Source organism: Tamandua tetradactyla, chromosome 15 (assembly GCF_023851605.1).
Source record: "Tamandua tetradactyla isolate mTamTet1 chromosome 15, mTamTet1.pri, whole genome shotgun sequence".
NCBI classification, from domain to species: Eukaryota; Metazoa; Chordata; class Mammalia; order Pilosa; family Myrmecophagidae; genus Tamandua; species Tamandua tetradactyla.
In genome coordinates this window covers 38038716-38061238 of record NC_135341.1, presented here as the reverse complement: position 1 = coordinate 38061238, position 22523 = coordinate 38038716, and the positions used below count along the sequence as shown (strand labels likewise).

Below are 22523 nucleotides of genomic sequence, written 5' to 3'. Positions count from 1 at the left end.
GGATGTGTTTAATAGATAAACTTAAGAGAGGTTAGTCTTTTGAGGGACATCTTGATTGCACCCAGTTTTCAGCATTTATGAATAAAGGTGCTATAAACATTCATTGCAGGTTTTTGTGTAGACTTAAGATTTTAGTCATTTAGGCAGATAACATAGGAGTGTGCTTGCTGGATCATAAGACAGCTTTGCAAGAAACTGCCAAACCATTTTCCAAAGTGTCTGTACATTTTGAATTCCCCACTGGCAATGAATGGAAGTTCCTGCTGTCCCACCTCCTACCAGTAGTTGGTATTGTCAGCTTTTCGGATTTTAACCATTCTAAAGCTGCTCTTTATATTATTCTTATTCTTTCACCTTTTCTGTACATTCACTATACATTTACATTATTTTTCTGTACATTTACATTATTCTATACATATACTCAACTGATCTATATAGCTTATTTGAACAATTGAAACACAGGGAGCCCAGAATAAGAAAGAGGTCCTTTAATCCTGTATAGATTATTGTAATGCCTGGATACGTCCTAGAATATATTAAACAGATAATCAAAAAGTATTGACAAAGTCCCTTGGGGGATGGGAGAAAGAATATGGAACTATTAAACCTTACTATCAGGGAATCCCCTGATTTTGTGTCAAACTTTAGGGACACCCAAATAATAGGCCATGTCCTCAATCATGAGGCTTACTCTTAGGAAGCTTATGTAGGTAGAGGACAAGCTTAGACTACCTATAGGCATGCCTAAGGGTTACTACTAAAGGACCTCTTTTGTTACTCAGACATGGTCTCACTCTCTCTAGGCCCAACTCTGCAAGTGAAATCATTGCCCTGCCCCCAAGTGAGACATGGCATCCAAGGGTGAAAGTCTCCCTGGTGACATGGGAGATGACTCCCAGAGATGAATCCAGCCCTGGCACAATGGGATCAACAATTCCATCCTGACCAAAAGGGGGAAAGAAGTGAAACAAATAAAATATCAGTGGCTGAGAGAGTATCCTAATTTCTCCACATCCTCTCTGATATTTGTAGTTTCCTGTCTGTTTAATAGCAGCCATCTTATGGGTGTGAGTGGATATCTGCATTTCCCTTATAGCTAATGGAAGTGAGCATCTCTTCATGTGTTTTTTAGCCATCTGTATCTGCTCTTCAGAAAAATGTCTATTCCTATCTTTAGCCCATTTTATAATTGGGTTGTGGGAAAGCTTTTAGGCTTCCACCATTAAATAATGATGATGGGTTTTTTCAATAGATATCCTTCATCAGTTTGAGGAAGTTCTCTTTTATTACTAGTTTGTTGAGTGTTTTTATAATGAAAGGGTGTTGGATTTTTCCAAATGCATTTTCTTCATCAATTGAATTGATGATGTGTTTTTCCAATTTATTCTATTAATATGGTGTATACATTGATTGATTTTTGTATGTTGAACCATCCTTGCATTCCTAGGGTAAATACCACTTGGTCATGGTATGTAATCCTTTTAATATGCTGTCTGATTCAGTTTGCTCATGTTTTGTTGAAGATTTTGTATCTGTATTCATGCAGGATATCAGTCTACAGTTTTCTTGTGATATCTTTGTCTGGCTTTGAATCCAGTTGTTTGAGTTTTCTAGGCTGCTTAACTGAATACCATGAAATGGGCTGGCTTAAATAATGGGAATGTATTTCCTGTCATATTTTACTGTAAGCTGTAAGAAAAAGCCAGGCTGCATTTTCCACATTTAGGTTGGAAATTTTCTCAGCTAGCTATCCAAGCTCATCACCTTCAAATTCTACTTTCCATCTAACATCAGGGCTCAATTTTGCCGAATTCTCTATTTTAAAGTAAGGGTTGCCTTTCTTCCAGTTTGCAATGTCCTATTCATTATTTCTGTCTATAGCTTCATTGTATGAAACTTTACTGTCCATAGTTCTACCAACAGTCTTTTCAAAGGAACCCATGCCTTTCCTATTCACCTTCTCACACTTCTTCCAGAATCTTCCCCTTATCCATGTGAAAAGCCATTCCAAGAAGTTTGGTATTTACAAACCACAGCACCCCACTCCTGGTACCAAAATCTGTTTTGGTTTGCAAAAGCTGCTGGGATGCAATGTACCAGAAAGGATTGTCTTTTTTTTTGACTGGTCATACAGAAGAGGGATTTGTGTCACTGTCTTGTTTATTTTTGAGGAATGGAAGCCATAAGATGCTGTTTTGGTAAGAATAAGAAACAAATGTATCTGGATCCTTTCAGTTTCTCAAACCTTACAAGAACCTTACAGGGTAACTGTGATTCATCTTTACAAAATGAGGCTCAGACTATACACTCCTAGTGCAAGGCTATTCAGGGATCTCAGAACACATCTTGGTCTGATGGCCAAGCCCAGGTCTCTCCCAGTCTGGGCCCCAGGGGTCATGTTCCCTGTAGAAGGATGGAATGCCTTTTGTAAGCCCCTCCCCAAAGCAAAGATGCCACAGAACTCTAACAGGCAAAGGAACAGAACAATCTGAGACGAGCTGGCACAGTTAGTCAAGAATTTGAAACCAAAACCAAGGAGCTGGGGGGAAATACCAGATGGCAGACTTTTTACAGTTTTATTTCACACAAATAAAACTTGCAAAAGAGCTGTCTATTCACTTTCTTTGCTGCGCAGCCAGGCATTGGGGTTGGTGACTCTGATGGCCAGCTGGGTGGCTCTTTCCACGATAGCTTTGCGATTCTTGGAAGAAACGTTGTGAGGAATCTCAGCACAGTAAGATTTGTTGCACATCAGCAGCACTTCCAGCTCCTTGACATTGTGGACCAGGAACTTTCAGAAGCCACTGGGCAGCATGTGCTTTGTTTTTTTGTTGCTCCCATAACCAGTGTTTGGCATCAAGATTTGGCCCTTGAATCTTCTCCGTACCCTGTTGTCAATGCCTCTGGGTTTTCGCCAGTTACGCTTGATTTTGACATATCGGTCTGATCGGTGCCGAATGAACTTCTTGGTCCTTTTTTTGACAATCTTGGGCTTCACAAGAGGTCTAAGGGCAGCCATGGTGCCAGGTAGGAGATGGCTGCCACCACCGTGGGTAGCACCGAGGAAGAGAGAGCAAGAATTGTCTTTTTAAAAGAGGATTTATTAAGTTACAAGTTAACAGTTCTAAGGGCCTGAAAATGTCCAAATTAAGGCACCAATAAGAGGATACTTTAGCCAGTCAGCCTCTCCTGGGGGGATTCATTGAAGACCTTCATTGGAACTGTCAGCTTATGGTGTGTCCTATGAGAATTTGAACTCATGCATCCCCACAGTTACATGAGAAACTTTTATAAAATCTCATATTTACAGATATCTCCTGTTGGTTGTGTTTCCCTAGAGAAGCCTGTCTAATACAGCTATTCACTAATGTAAATACCCTAAGTGCAGTTATTGTTCAAGAAATTTAACATTGATATCAAGCTTACAGTGCATTTTCCAAGTTTTTCATTTGTCCCTGTTTTATTTTCCTAGGTGGCTGAAAGCAGATACCATAAAATGGGCTTTTTAACAACGGGAAATTATTGGTCTACAGTTTGAGGTCGTGAGAATGTCCAAATAAAGCCATCATTAAGATGATGCTTTCTTCACATAGACTGGCTGCTGGTAATCCCTGGGCCCTCTGCCACATGACAGGGCACATGGCAGCATCTATTGGTCTCTCCCTTCTCTTCTGGGTTTTGTTGTTTTCAGCTTCTTGCTTCCATGACTTTCTCTCACTCTCTCCATATTCATCCCATTTATAAAGGACTCCAGCCCAGGCCATGCCTTAACTGAAGTAACCTCATCAAAAGGTCCAACTAATGGTAGGTTTACACCCACAGGAATAGATTAGCTTTAAAAGCATGATTTTCTGGGTACATACAATACTAAATCATCATACTCCCTAAAATATCTCCATAGGCCCTCTCTTCCCTTATTAGAGTCAATACAGAAACACATATTGCATTTTATTGTCATTGCCTGCTTAGTTGCTCATTAAAAAAAAATTGTGGGAAGATGTATACAACATAAACTTTCCCATCTCAACCACTTCCAAGCACACTATTCAGTGGAATCATTTATATTTACATTGTTGAGGTACCATCACCACCTTCCATTACCAAAACTTTCACATCTCCCCCCCAAAAAACCCCACACCTACTATACATTAACTCCCCATACCTCTTGCTCTCTCCCTGCCCTTTGTTACCTATCCTAATTTCTGTCTCTATGAACTTGCATATTCTCTGATATTTTCTTTATGGTTACCTTGGGCTTTAAATTTAATACTTTAAATCTCTCATTTGCGATTCTATCCTTGGGAGGGGCCAAGATGGCGGCTTAGCAATGTGCGTGTTTTAGTTCGTCCTCCAGAACAACTACTAAATAACCAGAAACAGTACAGAACAACTCCCGGAGCCACGTCAGTGACCAGACACACAGCATACCCCAGTCTGGACCAGCTGGACTGGCTGCAATCCCCCCAAAACCGTGAGTTCCCCAAGCCACAGCAGCCGGTGCCCGGCACCCCTTCCCCACAGGCGGCTCCCCAGAGGGAAAGGAAAGAGACTCTAAACCTGGTCAAGGCATAGGTCGCTAATTGGGCTCACGGAAAAAGAGGAAAGGGGAGGAAACAGAGGCTTTAATGGCTGTGTCTCTACGGAGACTCAGCAGCCTCTGGATTCAGCAGCGGGACTTCTCAGGCTGCAACTGCCCCAGGCATAGGCAGAAATGGGCTGCTTTCAGGGCTGTCTCCCACCTGTGCCTTCCCCAGGAGAGGGGTGAAGCCCAACTCAGGTGGAATCTCTCCCTCAATGAATTCAGATCCCAGGGCTTGGCAATTTGAAGCCATTAAAACCAGCCTACAACCTCTCACCCATCTCCACTATGCCCCCAGCAGGGAGAGTCTTCCAAAGTTAAAAGTGCCACAACATCTTTTGCTGGTGCGACCCGCAGGCAAACGCACCACATACTGGGTAGGATAAGAAAAACAGAGTCCAGAGACTTCACAGGAAAGTCTTTTAACCTGCTGGGTCTCACCCTCAGGGAAAACTGAAGCAAGTGACTCCTTGCCCCTGATAGGAGGCCAGTTTAGTCCGGGAAAATCCGGCTGGAGTCTATAATACCTACGTAGACCCTCCTAATGGTGGGGAGGGAAAAGGCATCAGACAAGCAGGGCAAGAAAAAGAAAACAAGAACTGAAAAATTATCCTCTGTTAAACAAAACCTAAGCTAGAGGCCCAGAAAAAGCTGAACTGAAGGTCGAAGAACAGATAGACAACAAATTCATCTAGCAAGAAAACCCTAGGTAAGATAAGTGAAAGCAATCACCAGAATAAACTAATTAAGGTAATTAAATGTCTAGACACCAGCAAAAAATAACAAATCACACCAGGAAAATTGAAGATATGGCCCAGTCAAAGAAACAAACCAATAGTTCAAAAGAGATAGAAGAGCTGACACAACTAATTCAGAATATATGAACAGACATGGAAAACCTCATCAAAAACCAAATCAATGAATTGAGGGAGGATATGAAGAAGGCAAGGAATGAACAAAAAGAATAAATGGAAAGTCTCAAAAAACAAATCACAGAACTTATGGGGATGAAAGATACAGTAGAAGAGATGAAAAAACAATGGAAACCTACAATGGTAGATTTCAAGAGACAGAGGTTAGGATTACTGAACTGGAGGACGGAACATCTGAAATCCAATAAGATACAGAAACTATAGGGAAAAAAATGGAAACATATGAGCAGGGACTCAGGGAATTGAATGATAATATGAAGCGCACAAATATACGTGTTGTGGGGGTCCCGGAAGGAGAAGAGAAGAGAAAAGGAGGAGAAAAACTAATGGAAGAAATTATCACTGAAAATTTCCCAACTCTTATAAAAGACCTAACATTACAGATCCAAGAAGTGCAGTGTACCCCAAAGAGAATAGACCTAAATAGACGTTCTCCAAGACACTTACTAGTCAGAATGTCAGAGGTCAAAGAGAAAGAGAGGATCTTGAAAGCAGCAAGAGAAAAGCAATCCATTACATACAAGGGAAACCCAATAAGACTATGTGTAGATTTCTCAGCAGAAACCATGGAGGCGAGAAGACAGTGGGATGATATATTTAAATTACTAAAAGAGAAAAACTGCCAACCAAGAATTTTATACCCAGCAAAATTGTCCTTCAAAAATGAGGGAGAAATTAAAACATTTTCAGACAAAAAATCACTGAGAGAATTTGTGACCAAGAGACCAGCTCTGCAAGAAATACTAAAGGGAGCACTAGAGACAGATACGAAAAGACAGAAGAGAGAGGTGTGGAGAAGAGTGTAAAAAGAAGGAAAATTAGATATGACATATAAAATACAAAAGGCAAAATGGTAGAGGAAAGTACTACCCAAACAGTAATAACACTAAATGTTTATGGATTGAACTCCCCAATCAAAAGACATAGATTGGCAGATGGATTAAAAAAACAGGATCCTTCTATATGCTGTCTACAGGAAACACATCTTAGACCCAAAGATAAACATAGGTTGAAAGTGAAAGGTTGGGAAAAGATATTTCATGCAAATAACAACCAGAAAAGAGCAGGAGTAGCTATACTAATATCCAACAAATTAGACTTCAAATGTAAAACAGTTAAAAGAGACAAAAAAGGATACTATGTACTAATAAAAGGAACAATTAAACATAAAGACATAACAATCATAAATATTTATGCACCAAACCAGAATGCCCCCAAATACATGAGGCAAACACTGCAAACACTGAAAAGGGAAATAGACACATCTACCATAATAGTTGGAGACTTCAATTCCCCACTCTCATCAATGGACAGAACATCTAGACAGAGGATCAATAAAGAAACAGAGAATTTGAATATTACAATAAATGAGCTAGACTTAACAGACATTTATAGGACATTACATCCCACAACAGCAGGATACACCTTTTTCTCAAGTGCTCATGGATCATTCTAAGTCTCTCATTTGCTTAGACACCAACTTTACTTCAATAGTATGCACAAGCTATGTTCCTATACCCTTCCATCCCCCAACCTTTTTGTAATTTTTGTTACAAATTACATATTTATACATTGTGAGTCTAAAATCACTGCTTTATAGTTATATTTTATACATTTACCTTTTTAGAACACATAGGGTATGAAAAGTGGAGTTAAAAAAACAAAAATACAATAGTACTGGCATTTATATTTAGCCATGTCATTACCTTTACTAGAGATCCTTATTTTTTCATATGGCTTCAATCTATTGTCTAGTGTCCTTTCCTTTCAACCTGCAGAACTCTCTTTAGCATCTTTTGTGGGGCTGGTCTAGCGGCGATGAGCTTCTTCAGCTTTTATTTATCTAGGAATGTCTTAATTGCGCCCTCATTTTTTAGATATAATTTGTCAGATATAGAATTCTTGGTTGGCAATTATTTGCTTTCTGCACTTTAAATATGTCATCCCACTGCTGTCTTGTCTCCAAGGTTCCCTATGAGAAGTTGTACTTAATCTTATTGAAGCCACTTGTATTAACATGTTGCTTCTCTCTTGCAGCTTTCAGAAGTCTCTCTTTATCGTCACTGTTTAACAGTTTGATTGTAAAATGTTACAGGGTAGGTCTATTTAGGTTTACCCTGTGTTTTGGTTTGCTAAACACTACCAGAATGCAATATTCCAGAGAGGCAAAGGTTTTTTTTTTATTAATTAACGGAAAAAATAAATTAACCCAACATTTAGAAATCATACCATCCTACATATGCAATCAGTAATTCTTAACATCATCACATAGATGCATGATCATCATTTCTTAGTACATTTGCATCGGTTTAGAAGAACTAGCAACACAACAGAAAAAGATATAGAATGTTAATATAGAGAAAAGAAATAAAAGTAATAATAATAGTAAAAACAAAACAAAACAAAACAAAAAAAACACCTATAGCTCAGATGCAGTTTCATTCAGTGTATTAACATGATTACTTTACAATTAGGTATTATTGTGCTGTCCATTTTTGAGTTTTTGTATCTAGTCCTGTTGCACAGTCTGTATCCCTTCAGCTCCAATTACCCATTATCTTACCCTGTTTCTAACTCCTGCTGGACTCTGTTACCAATGACATATTCCAAGTTTATTCTCGAACGTCGGTTCACATCAGTGGGACCATACAGTATTTGTCCTTTAGTTTTTGGCTAGACTCACTCAGCATGTTCTCTAGGTCCATCCATGTTATTACATGCTTCATAAGTTTATCCTATCTTAAAGCTGCATAATATTCCATCGTATGTATATACCACAGTTTGTTTAGCCACTCTTCTGTTCATGGACATTTTGGCTGTTTTCATCTCTTTGCAATTGTAAATAACGCTGCTATAAACATTGGTGTGCAAATGTCCGTTTGTGTCTTTGCCCTTAAGTCCTTTGAGTAGATACCCAGCAATGGTATTGCTGGGTCGTATGGCAATTCTATATTCAACTTTTTGAGGAACCGCCAAACTGCCTTCCCCAGTGGTTGCACCATTTGACATTCCCACCAACAGTGGATAAGTGTGCCTGCCTCTTTCTCCGCATCCTCTCCAGCACTTGTCATTTTCTGTTTTGTTGATAATGGCCATTCTGGTGGGTGTGAGATGATATCTCATTGTGGTTTTGATTTGCATTTCTCTAATGGCCAGGGACATGGAGCATCTCTTCATGTGCCTTTTGGCCATTTGTATTTCCTCTTCTGAGAGGTGTCTGTTCAAGTCTTTTTCCCATTTTGTAATTGGGTTGGCTGTCTTTTTGTTGTTGAGTTGAACAATCTCTTTATAAATTCTGGATACTAGACCTTTATCTGATATGTCATTTCCAAATATTGTCTCCCATTGTGTAGGCTGTCTTTCTACTTTCTTGATGAAGTTCTTTGATGCACAAAAGTGTTTAATTTTGAGGAGTTCCCATTTATTTATTTCCTTCTTCAGTGCTCTTGCTTTAGGTTTAAGGTCCATAAAACCACCTCCAATAGTAAGTTTCATAAGATATCTCCCTACATTTTCCTCTAACTGTTTTATGGTCTTAGACCTAATGTTTAGATCTTTGATCCATTTTGAGTTAACTTTTGTATAGGGTGTGAGATACGGGTCCTCTTTCATTCTTTTGCATATGGATATCCAGTTCTCTAGGCACCATTTATTGAAGAGACTGTTCTGTCCCAGGTGAGTTGGCTTGACTGCCTTATCAAAGATCAAATGTCCATAGATGAGAGGGTCTATATCTGAGCACTCTATTCGATTCCATTGGTCGATATATCTATCTTTATGCCAATACCATGCTGTTTTGACCACTGTGGCTTCATAATATGCCTTAAAGTCAGGCAGCGCGAGACCTCCAGCTTCGTTTTTTTTTCCTCAAGATGTTTTTAGCAATTCGGGGCACCCTGCCCTTCCAGATAAGTTTGATTATTGGTTTTTCTATTTCTGAAAAATAAGTTGTTGGGATTTTGATTGGTATTGCATTGAATCTGTAAATCAATTTAGGTAGGATTGACATCTTAACTATATTTAGTCTTCCAATCCATGAACACGGTATGCCCTTCCATCTATTTAGGTCTTCTGTGATTTCTTTTAACAGTTTTTTGTAGTTTTCTTTATATAGGTTTTTTGTCTCTTTAGTTAAATTTATTCCTAGGTATTTTATTCTTTTAGTTGCAATTGTAAATGGGATTCGTTTCTTGATTTCCCCCTCAGCTTGTTCATTACTAGTGTATAGAAATGCTACAGATTTTTGAATGTTGATCTTGTAACCTGCTACTTTGCTGTACTCATTTATTAGCTCTAGTAGTTTTGTTGTGGATTTTTCCGGGTTTTCGACGTATAGTATCATATCGTCTGCAAACAGTGATAGTTTTACTTCTTCCTTTCCAGTTTTGATGCCTTGTATTTCTTTTTCTTGTCTAATTGCTCTGGCTAGAACCTCCAACACAATGTTGAATAATAGTGGTGATAGCGGAAATCCTTGTCTTGTTCCTGATCTTAGGGGGAAAGTTTTCAATTTTTCCCCATTGAGGTTGATATTAGCTGTGGGTTTTTCATATATTCCCTCTATCATTTTAAGGAAGTTCCCTTGTATTCCTATCTTTTGAAGTGTTTTCAACAGGAAAGGATGTTGAATCTTGTCAAATGCCTTCTCTGCATCAATTGAGATGATCATGTGATTTTTCTGCTTTGATTTGTTGATATGGTGTATTACATTCATTGATTTTCTTATGTTGAACCATCCTTGCATACCTGGGATGAATCCTACTTGGTCATGATGTATAATTCTTTTAATGTGCACTGAATGACTTTTGACAAATGCATACACCAATGCAACCATCACCCAGATCAAGATAAAGAACATTTCCATCAGAATTTCCCTGTTTTCCTTTTCAGTCAGTTTTCCCCCACCCTATATCAAGGCAATTATTATTCTTATTTGCATCACCCATGGATTGACTGCTCTTGAAGATCATTTAAATGGAATCATACATTACGTACACTTTTGTACATATTGTGTTTGGCTTCTTTTACTCAGTAAGTTTTTGAAAATTGTCCAAATAGTTCATTCTTTTCTATTACTAAGTAGAATTTCATTGTATGAAATACAACAGTTTATCCATTCTGATATTGATGGACATCTGAGTTGTTTCCAGTTTTTGGTTGTTATGAACAAAACTTCTACAAACATTCTTGTACAAGTCTTTTGCTGGACAAATACATTCTTTTCTGTTGGAAATATACTTGGGGTGGAATTGCTGGGTCATATGTTTAGCTTCCACAGATATTATTAATTTACAACCCTATAGCAAAGTCTGAAAGTTCCATTTGTCCACATTTTCAGCAAAAGTATTGTTAGTCTTTTTAATTTTTGCCATTCTTGTGGATGTGTGGTGCTATCCTGATTGGTTTTCATTTGCATCTGCCTGATGACTGTTGGGCTATTTTGTCCATTTCATCTATATTTTCAAATTATGGGCATAAAGTCATGCACAATATCCTCTTATGACTTGTAAATGTCATTGGGTTCAGTAATGATAGTCCCTGGGCCTTCTGCAGGTTTGAAACTATTATATACCCCAGAAAAGCCACGTTTTAATCTTGATCCAATCTTGTGGGGCCTGATATTGTATAGGGTCATGTGCTGGTTTGAAATGATGTATGTACCCTAGAAAAGCCATGTTTTAATCCTAATCCCATTTTGTAAAGGCAGCCGATTCTTCTAATCCCTATTCAGTATTGTATGTTTGAAACTGTAATTAGATCATCTCCCTGCAGATGTGATTTAATCAAGAGTGATTGTTAAGATGGATTAGGTAGAGGTATGTCTCCACCCATTTGGGTGGGTCTTGATTAATTTATGGGAATTCTATAAAAGAGGAAACATTTTGGAGAAAGTGGAAGATTCTGAGAGAACAGTATGATGCAGCCATGAGAAGCAGAGTCCACCAGTCAGCGACCTTTGAAGATGAAGAAGGAAAATGCCTCCCATGGAACTTCATGAAACAGGAAGCCAGGAGAGAAAGCTAACAGATGACACCATGTTCGCCACGTGCCTTTTGAGATGAGAGAGTAACCTTGACTGTGTTTGCCATGTGCCTTCTCACTTGAGAGAGAAACCCTGAACTTCATCCGCCTTCTTGAACCAAGGTATCTCTCCTGGATGCCTTAGATTGGACGTTTCTATAGACTTGTTTTAATTGGGACATTTTCTCAGCCTTAGAACTGTAAACTAGCAACTTATTAAATCCCCCCTTTTAAAAGCTATTCCATTTCTGGTATATTGCATTCCAGCAGCTAGCAAACTAGAACAGGTGGGAAACATTGACTGGATTGTTGCCATGGACATGTAACACCCCCAATTGGATGTATTTTTTTTATTAGATGGAGATATGCTTCTACCCATTCAAGGTGGATCTTGATTAATTTACTAGAGTCCTTTAAAAGGGGAAACATTTTTGAGAAACCTTAGATACAGATGCTTGGAGAATAACTGTTTCAGAGCTGACAGAGACACAGATGTTTGGAGATGCATGGAGTGCCAACAGAGAAAGTAGATGCCTAGACACAGCGCGAGCCCAGCAGACATCACCATGTGCCTTCCCATAAGATGCTAAGTAAGCCAGAACCTGGAGAGAGCCAAAGTAAGCCAAAAGATGAATCCAGCCCCAAAGAATCCAAGTGAGGAACCCCCACAGGAACAGAGGCTAAAAGCAATGGAGCCCAGGAGCAAAGGACCAGGAGAAGCCAGTCTCGTGCCTTCCCAGCTGACAGAGGTATTCCAGACAGCATTAATCTTTCTTGAATGAAGGTAACCTCTTGTTGGTGCCTTAATTTGGACATTTTCATGGCTTCACAGCCTTAGAACTGTAAACTTGCTATTTAATAAATTCCCTTTTTTGAAAGCCATTCCCTTTCTGGTATATTGCTTTCTGGAAACTTTAGCAAACTAATACAGACCTTATCTCTTTTTTTTTCTTTCCCTTAATCAGTTTCACCAGGGAAACTGAATGCATATAAATTGTTTATAAATTATTTTCAAAGTCTCTTGCTTTCCTGATTTTCTGTCTTCCTGTCTGTCTCCCTGCCTGCCTCCCTCCTTTCCTTGCTGAATAATTCATTTCAAAAGCCATTAGTTTGGGCCAAGCAAGATAGGCATTGAGAGGCAGGATGGTGAGAAGGCGAGAAGGCTGCCCATGTGGAAGCAGCTGCAGAAGAGGCAGGCCTCCACAGAAGGATACCTGCTTAGGTGCTGCAGTGGGGAACCAGTGTGAGATTATAGGTGGAGTGAGGGCACCGGTGCAGAGGGGCAACTGTAGCAACCCACCATAAGTTATTGGAGCTAGGTGGGGGGAGTGGGTGATAACTTAGGTGGTCAGAATGCTCTGATTGTTGGGGGTTAGAGATTAGCCATGGCAGCTGTGTGGGGGGTGTTGGAGCCTGAGCAAGGTGAGAGCATCCAAGTGTCCTGGCCAAGTGCCCTTGAAGCCCAGGCTGGGTGAGAAGGAATCCACATGTGAGGAGAGGCAATGGTGGTATATGCAGGTTGTCAAAGCCTGAGGAGGATAAAGAGGGCATCCATGAGAGGAGCAGTGATAACTTGGCCAAGGGTGTCAAAGCCTGAATATAATGAGGAGGGTTGTTATGCAGGGGCAGTAGTGACCTGGAGTGGGGTATAAAACGTGAACAAGGTAAGGAGCGCATCCACATTGGAAGGGCAATGATGGTTGATTGGTTGGTTACGTAGAGGAGATGTGATCAAATAAATAAATACATTGAGGATAATGGGAGCCAGATTTCTATTAGGGAAGAGAGTTATAACTATGGATGGGGAAAACCAGAATAAATCGTGTGGAATTGGAGGTATCAGTGTGAACTAATGCTTTTTAATCTACAAAAATACATGTAAATATGTGTGTATATGTATGTTGGTACATATGTGTTATGTGTATTCCTAGCCCTGTCCACTGAGAGGACCTGGGAGTAGTAGCATTTCAGTAGCAGTAAGCACCCTCACTGCTATTGATCTTGGTTTCTGAATACCAAGATCTCTATTTTTCTCTATTAAAATGAAATGTAATTCCATGGTAAAATGGTTGATTCCAGGCCTGGGGCCGGTAAAGTACAAGATGATCCTGGAACAACTTCTTATGCAGAAGGCAAGGAAGTGCTGAAAAAATGATACGGACACATCAAAAAGGAGTCAGATTAAAGGAGCTCCCAAAGGCTAAGTTAGGGACATTTTTGTTGGGAAACAATTCTCTGTACATCTCTTCCATTTCTTTAGATTTTGTGAGCAGAGGCACTGCCAACTTTTATTCCAAACGATCTCTTTAAAGATTTTATATAGCAGATGGCTCTAAAAGATATAGATAATATCTCCCTCAGATCAGACAGCAGATTTGTTCGCTAATATAATAAAGATGTCTCCTTCCAGGGTGAAGGTTGGATAGGTTTGCTTGAAATTCCATTATAAAAAGTGGTTTATGAAGAATGTCTGCTGTGATGTAAACCCACTGCATTTACCAAGGCCTGCCTCTGTTTTCCCTATAGGAACTGGGGGGGGGGGGGGACAAAAGGAGTCAATGCAAACATGCTGCCTGCTACACCATGAGTAATCATCTCTGACCTAGGACTTTTGTGTCTTCTTCCAGCATCCATGAAACTCTCTCTGCTCAGCTTTTCAGCCTCTCAGCTACCTCTTCTATAACACCTTCCTACTCCATCTATCACTCTCTTCATCCAGCCAAATACAGATTTCTCTCTTCTGTTCTCTCACAGACATACCTTTGTTAAGGCATTTCTCCACCCCCACCAGGAATTACAGTTGATTGACTACCCAACTTAATAACTAGCAACCTGACAACCAAATCACTTCTTAATCATGTCTGTATTTCTCAGAATGCCTTGAACATAGAATTTACTAAAGCAAATGTTTGGGCAAGCCGAAAAAGGAGATTAAGAAGCAAGAGAAACAAGAAGAAAACCAAGATATGCGGGTCAAGAGAGTCAAGAGTGTTTCTGGGGGATGAAGCAGCTGAATGGTGTTGAAAAATCCAGAATGACGAAGCTTCTCAAGTACCCTCTAAATGTGGTAGCATGGAGCTTACTGTGACCTTGCCAAGAGCAGCTCCTCTAGTGTGGTAAGTATATAAGCTAGACTGGAGTGGGCTGGTGAGAAAATAGGGATGAGCCTGTGCATGTAGGCAACATGTTGGACTGAATTTGCAGAGAAGGGGAATATGAGGTCAAAATGATTTTGAAAGATGGGAGATATCAAAATTTGGCTGAATTCAAAGGGAGAAGGACTCAGAGGAGAAAAGTAAAAGATGCAATACAGACTAGATAACAAAAAGAACAAGTTCCCAGAGAAGAGATGGGATCTAGAGCACATGTGGAAAGACTAGCTTGGATGGGAAGCAGGACTCTTCTTATGTTGTAACAGCGAGGAAGAGGGAGAAAATGGGTACATTTGCAGATACATTCATAGATTTAGATGTAGGAAGATTCTCTTAAGAATCATAGACATTTCATACTAAACCAAGAGTTAGTACAACAGTAGACATCAGTGTACTATCCTTAGCTGATCAGCCTCAATATGAGGTGTGATGATCAGGTTCATGTGTCAACTTGGCCAGGTGGTGGTGCTTGGTTGTCTGGTTGGGCAAGTGCTGGTCTGTCTGTTTCTGTGAGGACATTTCATGGACTTAAAATAATGACCACGCTGGCTGTATCCACAGCTGATTGCAGATGCTGGATTGCAGATTCCAGATACATGAAGACCAGAAATCTGGCTTCAGGCAGGTTTAATTATTCCAAGTAAGGATAGAAAGTACTGACAACAGAGTAGTGCTTCCAGCCTTGAGGATTCAGTAGGACAGTGACTTTTATTGAGAAATATAGGCCAACTGCTGCTTCTACAGAGTCACCACACTTTCAGGGACTTACATCCCTGGTAAGTCATTTAGGCAAGCTCCTCCTTGATGAAGGATGGGCAGTTCCCAACAGAAGAGTCTAAAAGCTCTAGTTGTCCATCATCTTTTGAACCACCCATGAACATTCTAGACAAAAGGTGGATGAAGAACTAGAATCTGGAGGGGATGGCAGTGATGAGGTAGGCCCTCAGGGAGGTGGCAGAGATGGCACCTTGAGCCCAGGATTCCGTGGTCCTAGGAAAATACTTCTGAGGTCTAAGAGAGAAGGCTGGGCAATACCATCAGTCTTCATAGACTGACAGGCCTGCATCAGGCTGGTCCTGGGCCCCCTGTTCCAACTGCACAATGGACGTCTCCCTCAGGACTGTAGTACACAGGGCCACAGCGCAACTGGGGCTCCTCCTCTTCATACCAGCGCTGCTCACTGAAGTCGGGGAAGAAGGCTGCAATCTCTCTACTGGCTGAAACCACAGAGTCTGTAAGAGGAAGTAAGACTGAGAAGGTGTTCTCATACTAAGTGCAGGGTGGAGGCAAGAAGTTGTCACAATCCAGCTTAGACAACTCAGTCCTGGGGCATGTAAAGAAAGGCCACAGGCCATACCTGCCAAGATGGCCACAAAGGGCCAGAAACACAAGTGGGAATAAGCTCACTGGGAGAACTTGGCTCTCAGCCCCACCACACAGCCAGCCCACCAACCTTAAACTGAAGCAGGCTCACCTGAGCCATGGGTGGTGTTGCGGGTGTCAGTGAGGCCAAAACTCCCACGAATTGAATCTGGGGCCAGGTGGCGTGCTCGAAACACTCTGGTAGGTCCCATTAGTGTCCTCCAGAGCTGGATGGCATCCTTGTGGGCAAGGATATAGGCTCGGATAGGCCCACTGTGAACGAGAGGAGCAGGTATCAGGAAACTGGCCACCCGATCCAGGAGGGCATGCTGGGAGCAGGGTTCGAATAAAGGCATACTACATCCTGAGAGTTCCCTTGCCTTTCTAGCTGAGTGCCAATACTGCTTCAAGTAGAAGGTGATAGAGGGCCACTGGGAAGTTTGAGAAAGGTCATAGAGATCAGCATAGCTGCTAGGAAGCACACAACAATACTCTTCCACAGGCACTGGCCCAATAATCACTACGGAAGGGTGGTTACCAGATTAGTGTGGCCTGAGTAAGAGTCCCAAGACCATGTGTCTTCAGACTTGACATGATTACAACTATAAAGAACAGGAGATGAAGTTAACTAATCTATATGGGGGCCACAGAAGAGATATGCCTCAGTAGATAAAGATTCTAGAACAAAAATTAGAAGTACCTGGCCATGAACTCTACCAGCCGCTGATAGAAAAACCGCCCTGCAAAGAGAGTACCTTCATTAAGACACTGGTGCCCAAGAGAACTTTTATATTTCTACCTCCTTACCTGGGATAATAAAAACTATTATAGAGAAAGAACAAGGACCTTGGAGTCTGCCACAGTCTTTGCAGGTTCAGGTAAGTCATTATCCTCCCTAACTTAGTTTTCCAGTCTGTTTACTGGGAATATAGTAACACCTACCTCACAGGATTGTTGGGAGACCTAAATAAAATAATGAGCATTAGGACAACATCTGATAAAGAGTAAACACTCACTAAATGTTAACTACTGATATTAATATGAGGACATGAAATTAAGTTTTTTGGAGGGAGTGTTAGGTAAAACTCTACTAGAAAATATTTTTCTGTGTGTGTGTCTTTTTTTTAATTAAATTTTTTTTAAACATAACATACAAACACGAATATTCTTATCATGTGATCATTTCATTCTTGGTATATAATCAGTAACTCACAATATCATCACATAGTTGTATATTCAAAACCATGATCATTTCTTAGAACATTTGCATCAATTCAGAAAAAGAAAAAAACTCATACATACCATACCCCTTACCCCTCCCTCTCATTGACTGCTAGTATTTCCATCTACCCAGTATATTTTAGCCTTTTTCTTCCCCCTTTTTTTTCTATACCCTTTACTACTCCCTTTCATTGATCACTAGCATTAGAAAATATTTTTTAAAAACAACTGATGATCATAAAAAATTGGGGTATAAACCAAAATTGGCTGAAACCTTAGACAGTTTGCAGGCCAGAGAGAACCTGTTTTTGTGTATTCCAGGTGAAAAATCTCTCTTGTTCAACTCTCAGTATAGAGAAGCCTAACACTGAGAGGACTGCTAGTCCTACCTTCATGCTCTTGGTAAAACCTCTGGCAGTCTTCCTTTCTCCACAGTAGTTCTCTCATTCGTACAATAAGGAACTTGTTGCTCAGAATCTGCTGATGAACAGCCTGGATAAACATCACCCCAAAGATAAATATCAGTCAAAGGGACTACTTGAGTGAACAAGAGACCCAGCCTGACAAAAAAACTCTGAGAACCTCTTAGGGCCCAGGACTTGAGGATTTGCCCCACTGGTGAAGCAGAAGGTCTATCTCTGACCCTGCTATTTCTGCCACCCCCTAAATTCAAGTCCACAGGACCTACCATAAGTCTCTTTTCAAGTCAACTTGAGTTGTGCTGCCTCAAGTCTTTCCTACTCTATCCAAGCCATCAGAGTTGATAAACTAAAAACATCATAATTTACATGTCATACTCTGGTTGGAAGCATTCTGGGGAATATTATTCATGGAATAAAGTGCAACTACTTTAGCCTAGTGCTGAAGGCTACATTTTCTTCATCCCCCACCACTTCTAGTTCTCTAGTTCTACCAACCCAACTGCCTGTAGCTCTCAGACCCTCCACCTGCATTCCCGTCTCAGCTTTTCCCTTCTGTTGAACTTGCTTCCGGGCACTCTGCAAAGTCCACCCTTCCTTTGAGGCCCAGCTGAATTCCACCACTTCCAGGTTACCACTCCTGACTGCTTTGGTCTTTTTCTGCACCACAGGAACCTTACTCCTCTGTGCTGCTGTTCGTACTTATCAAACCATGAGATGCAGAATCCCAAAATACCCCCCAGAATTTCCTGCCTAATCCCCAAACTGTGACTATATATATCATTTCTTTGATTATGTGATGTTCACTGCAAAACAGGTTTTGTACATGTAGTTAAGGTTATTAATCAGTTGATTTTGAGTTAATCAAACAACAGATTAGCCAAGTGGGCCTAATCAATCACATGAGCCCTTTAAAAGCAGAAAGTTCTCTCTGGGGTGGGACAGGAAGGCGGGGAAATTCAGAGCATAAGAAGGATTTAACGCGCTGTTACTTTGCAGATGGAAGGGGCTATCTGGAGGAATACAGGCCTCTAGAAATGGAGAGTGACTTCTAACAGTCAGCAAGCCAATGCGGACCTCAATTTTACAATGGAGAGGGACTGAATTTTGCCAACAACATGAATGAGCTCAGAAGTAGAGATAAGCATAAGCACCCAGCCAGCCAATACCTTGATTTTGACTTTGTGAGACTCAAAGGAGAGAATCTAGCTGAGCCTACTGGACCTCTAAACTATAGAACTGCGAAATAATGAATTGATATCATTTTAATCTGCTAAGTTTGTGATAGTTTGTTAGGTAGCAACAAAAAACTTAATTTACACACATGGTCTTGAGATTTGGTTCTTTTAACACTGTATTGGAACATTTCTCGTATTTTGTCTGTCCCAATTCACCAACAGATTTTTCTTTTTTTTTGACATGGGTAGGCTTTAGGAATCGAACCTGGGTCTCTGACATGGCAGGTGAGAATTCTGCCACTGAGTCACTTTTGCATCACCCTTCACCAATAGACTTTTAATCCCCTTAGGCTCAGGGACCGTGGCTCCTAGTTTTGCCTCCACAGCATCTAGCATAGGACTCTGCACTCGGTTGCCATGAGTGGCCCTATGGCACCTGAAATGCTAGCAATCCCCAAGGCATACAGTAGAGGGTTAGGATTCGTTCTTACCTCCAGAATCAGTGGGTGAGCAACTGCATCCGGCTTAATCAGGGCTAGAGTAAGCTGGAGAGCCTGAGGGCTTCTCAAGATTGAGGCCATCTCATTCCTGCCATTAAGAGCTGGGTTAAGGACCTGCCAGTGTTGTACTCCTATCCCTTCCTACTCTGGAGCTATGCAGTTTTGCAAGCCAACCAGTCCCCTTACTCCTGACACTCATAAAGCACTGGACACTTACACAGGAAGGCTGTATATATAGTTTTATTTAATTGCCTTTTAGGTCTCATAGAATTTAGAGAAGTAGGTGATAAAGGGAGCATTCAAGTCTCCCCATGGAGCACATAAATCTGGTTTGTATAGCTGTAAGCCGAGGAGGGAGTTACCCATTCAAGAGAAATATCACCTTAAACACTACTTGTTTTCACCAATATTCCCTACACTTCCTTTCTTTTGTGTTTATAAAGGAACAGCCAACAGGCTGTTCACAAGGACACAAGGATTGATTCCCTTCTTAAATCCTCCTATCTTAACAATTTTACAACTGGGAGACTGATGGGCAAGAATTGGGATGTTGCCAGGACACAATAAAGCTTGTTTGATTGATACTATCTCTTACCTAATACTACAAATAGATCAGGATTTCCCCTGCCCAAATCAAACCCTTTAATACTCAGCCATTTACAATGGCATGGCTTACAGACATGCAATTTCAAGGTGAAGGACTGGTCTTAACCACTTTGTATCTGAAGTAGCTAGAACAGTGTTTGGCACAAAAGCACTCCATTTATTTTGTTGACTAAATGAACCTTTATAGTCTTATTCTATTCATTTTTGTATTGCTTGTATCTATCATGATGTAAGAACACAATAAATAATTGTGGAAATGAAATAATGAACATAAAATATTTTATAAACTGGACTAAAAGACTTTGAGGTCTCTTCCAATTGTGGGATTCTACTTACATGTGAGAAATTGATCACTTCTGCAGGAGTAAAGATTAGGTCTTGAAAGATTAAATCTGCCAACAAATACAGAGAAGGCTTCCATGAACACAGGCAGAGACACTCTGGACAACACTTTAATTTCTCTTAGCCTGAAGGTAGCCTGGCAATCATGTTAAAGATGATGCTAGAGTCTGGCCCACACAAGGAAGCTGTAACAAGTTATCTCCTACCACATTCTTTCTATGGCTTTCAGCTTGACCCTCCACTTCAACCACAAAGCCAAGTCCAGTTTTAAGATCAGCCAACCCATTCTCCTGGGGGCAAGTACGCCAGGAGAAAGGATTATCTGTCAGATTTCCAAGGGGCTATCTTTGACACCTCCTGTCTATCACCCTCCATAACCATTCTATCACTAAGTCCTGGCAATTCTACCTTCCAAATATATCTCAAATTCAAACAGTTCTCTCCCTTTCAACTGCTACCACCCTAGTCCAAGACATGATTGGTTTTTCCCTCCCTGGACTTGTGCAACATTCTCCTCTTTGGTCTCCTCACTTCTTCTTTTGTCATCCTTTACACTCTGTTCTCCACACAAGAGCCAAAGAAAACTTAAAATGCAAACCTAAAAATATCCCTCCTTAATCCTTGAAAGCCTACTCTGTTCTCAGGACAAAACCCAAATCCTTATCATGGCCTACCAGGCTTTGCATGATCTGGTCCTTATGTATCTTTCTCTCCAACCTTATCTGGAACTCCAAACTCCTCAGCCTTTTTTTGGTTCCAGCCTCATGGACCTTTCAGTTCCAAGACTTTCTGACCTGACAGCCTTTGTATGGGGAGTTTTAGCAGTCCAGAAAGTGCTTCCCCTGGTTACCTCATCTGCTGGATCTAAGCTCACTTCCCCTGTTATATTTTCTCACAGGTCCTTGAATTTTTCTTCAGTTCGTAATTTTATAAATATTTATTTGATTTATATGTCCCCCTCCTCTAGAAGATGGCTTCGTGAAAGTAGGGATCTGTTTTGCTCACCATCTTATCCTCCGTAGCTATGCCGAGTGTCTAGGGCACAGATGGCTCTCAACAGTATTTGTTGAATGATCCAGTGAATGAAAGTGAGCCAGCCACTTCAAGGCCAGGCTGCTAGGGGTTCTCCAGGAGAGGATACGCAGTCTATTGAGAAAGAACATGGTTCCTCTCCTAATGCCCACTAAATTAAGGTTGCCTTCGCTCTAGGTTTACAACAAGTGTGATCAAGTCGAGAAACTTGCTTAACTTAAAGTGTCACTCCATCACAAATCATGAACTTTAGAAGTTGCCTGGTTATTTGCTCCCCACACCTGAGGTGCCATCCCTCCGAGTGCTTCTCGGAGGCCGGCGGCCAAACCCCTGTTCTCCCACACGCGATTCGGGCCCGCAGCCCCCTCAACTCCACTTCCATCTCCAGAACCCTCAGTCTCCCAACCCGACCCCCCACGCCTTCCCTCCAGCCGCGCGACCGCGCTCCTCATCCCCTCGAGCCAAGCCCACCCAGATTCCAGGTGATCTGAGAGCCCCCGCACGACGTTACTGCGCATCCGGATTCACTAGGTGCTCTCGCTCCGGCGCCTGCGCGGCCCAACAGGGGCCCTTCAGGCGCTCGGCCGGTCAGCCCTTCTTGGGGTCCTCGCACGGTTCCCTAGCAACTGTGAGTTCACGGACTCCGGAAGCTGCGCGCACAGTTTGAGTCCAGGGAGCCGGGCGGGCTCGTGGATAGCCCAGCGTTGAGACGGGGATAACTTCTCCTTTTAAGGGCAGACCTGCCGAAGGTCCTTGTCTGTCTCCAGCATTCGCCCGGGGCCGTATGAGAGGGTGAAGCTGTACTGGTTTGTGGCGCTCAGCTTGTGGAAATCCTAGAGCGACTTGGGCTCCTGGAGCCGGGGAAAAGGGCCAAGCTGTGGACCGGCGTGGCTCTGGGAGGCTGAGTGGAGAGAGGACGGGGTGGACTGTTCAGCATCGCAGCGTGACGGAAGGCACTTCCCTCCAGCGAGGCCACCAGAATGGATTTTGCTCGACTAGTTTGTTTTCTGTTTTATTTTCTGCCTAGGATGGCGCCTGGCATTTGGTTGGTGCCCAGTAAATACTTATGGGAGGAACGCGGGGGGCAGAGAACTTGTGTACTAGATCTCGAGGGCAGGGGCAGCCATTGAAAGTCTTTGAGTTCAAGGCGATGCAGAAACACGCAAGAGCATAGCTAAT

General features: G+C 41.5%; 1 protein-coding gene and 1 pseudogene across 5 annotated transcripts; both read right to left on the bottom strand.

The window, feature by feature from the left end:
- Positions 1–2562: 2562 nt before the first annotated feature.
- On the bottom strand, positions 2563–3070 carry LOC143657923 (large ribosomal subunit protein eL32 pseudogene; annotated as a pseudogene).
- Positions 3071–10055: 6985 nt separating this feature from the next.
- NME6 (NME/NM23 nucleoside diphosphate kinase 6) lies at positions 10056–21908 on the bottom strand. Of its 5 annotated transcripts, none has more exons than XM_077129435.1 (7): positions 21816–21872; positions 20307–20362; positions 19356–19452; positions 17657–17759; positions 16747–16786; positions 16159–16319; positions 10056–15916 (listed from the first exon to the last, which is right to left on the bottom strand). In XM_077129435.1, coding segments are annotated over exons 2-7 (570 nt in total). In that variant the 5' UTR covers positions 20309–20362; positions 21816–21872; the 3' UTR covers positions 10056–15749. The 5 variants fall into 5 exon arrangements, with proteins under 5 accessions (XP_076985550.1, XP_076985551.1, XP_076985552.1 ...); XM_077129436.1 differs by lacking the exon at positions 21816–21872 and adding an exon at positions 21318–21374; XM_077129437.1 differs by lacking the exons at positions 20307–20362; positions 21816–21872 and adding an exon at positions 20987–21277.
- Positions 21909–22523: the final 615 nt, after the last annotated feature.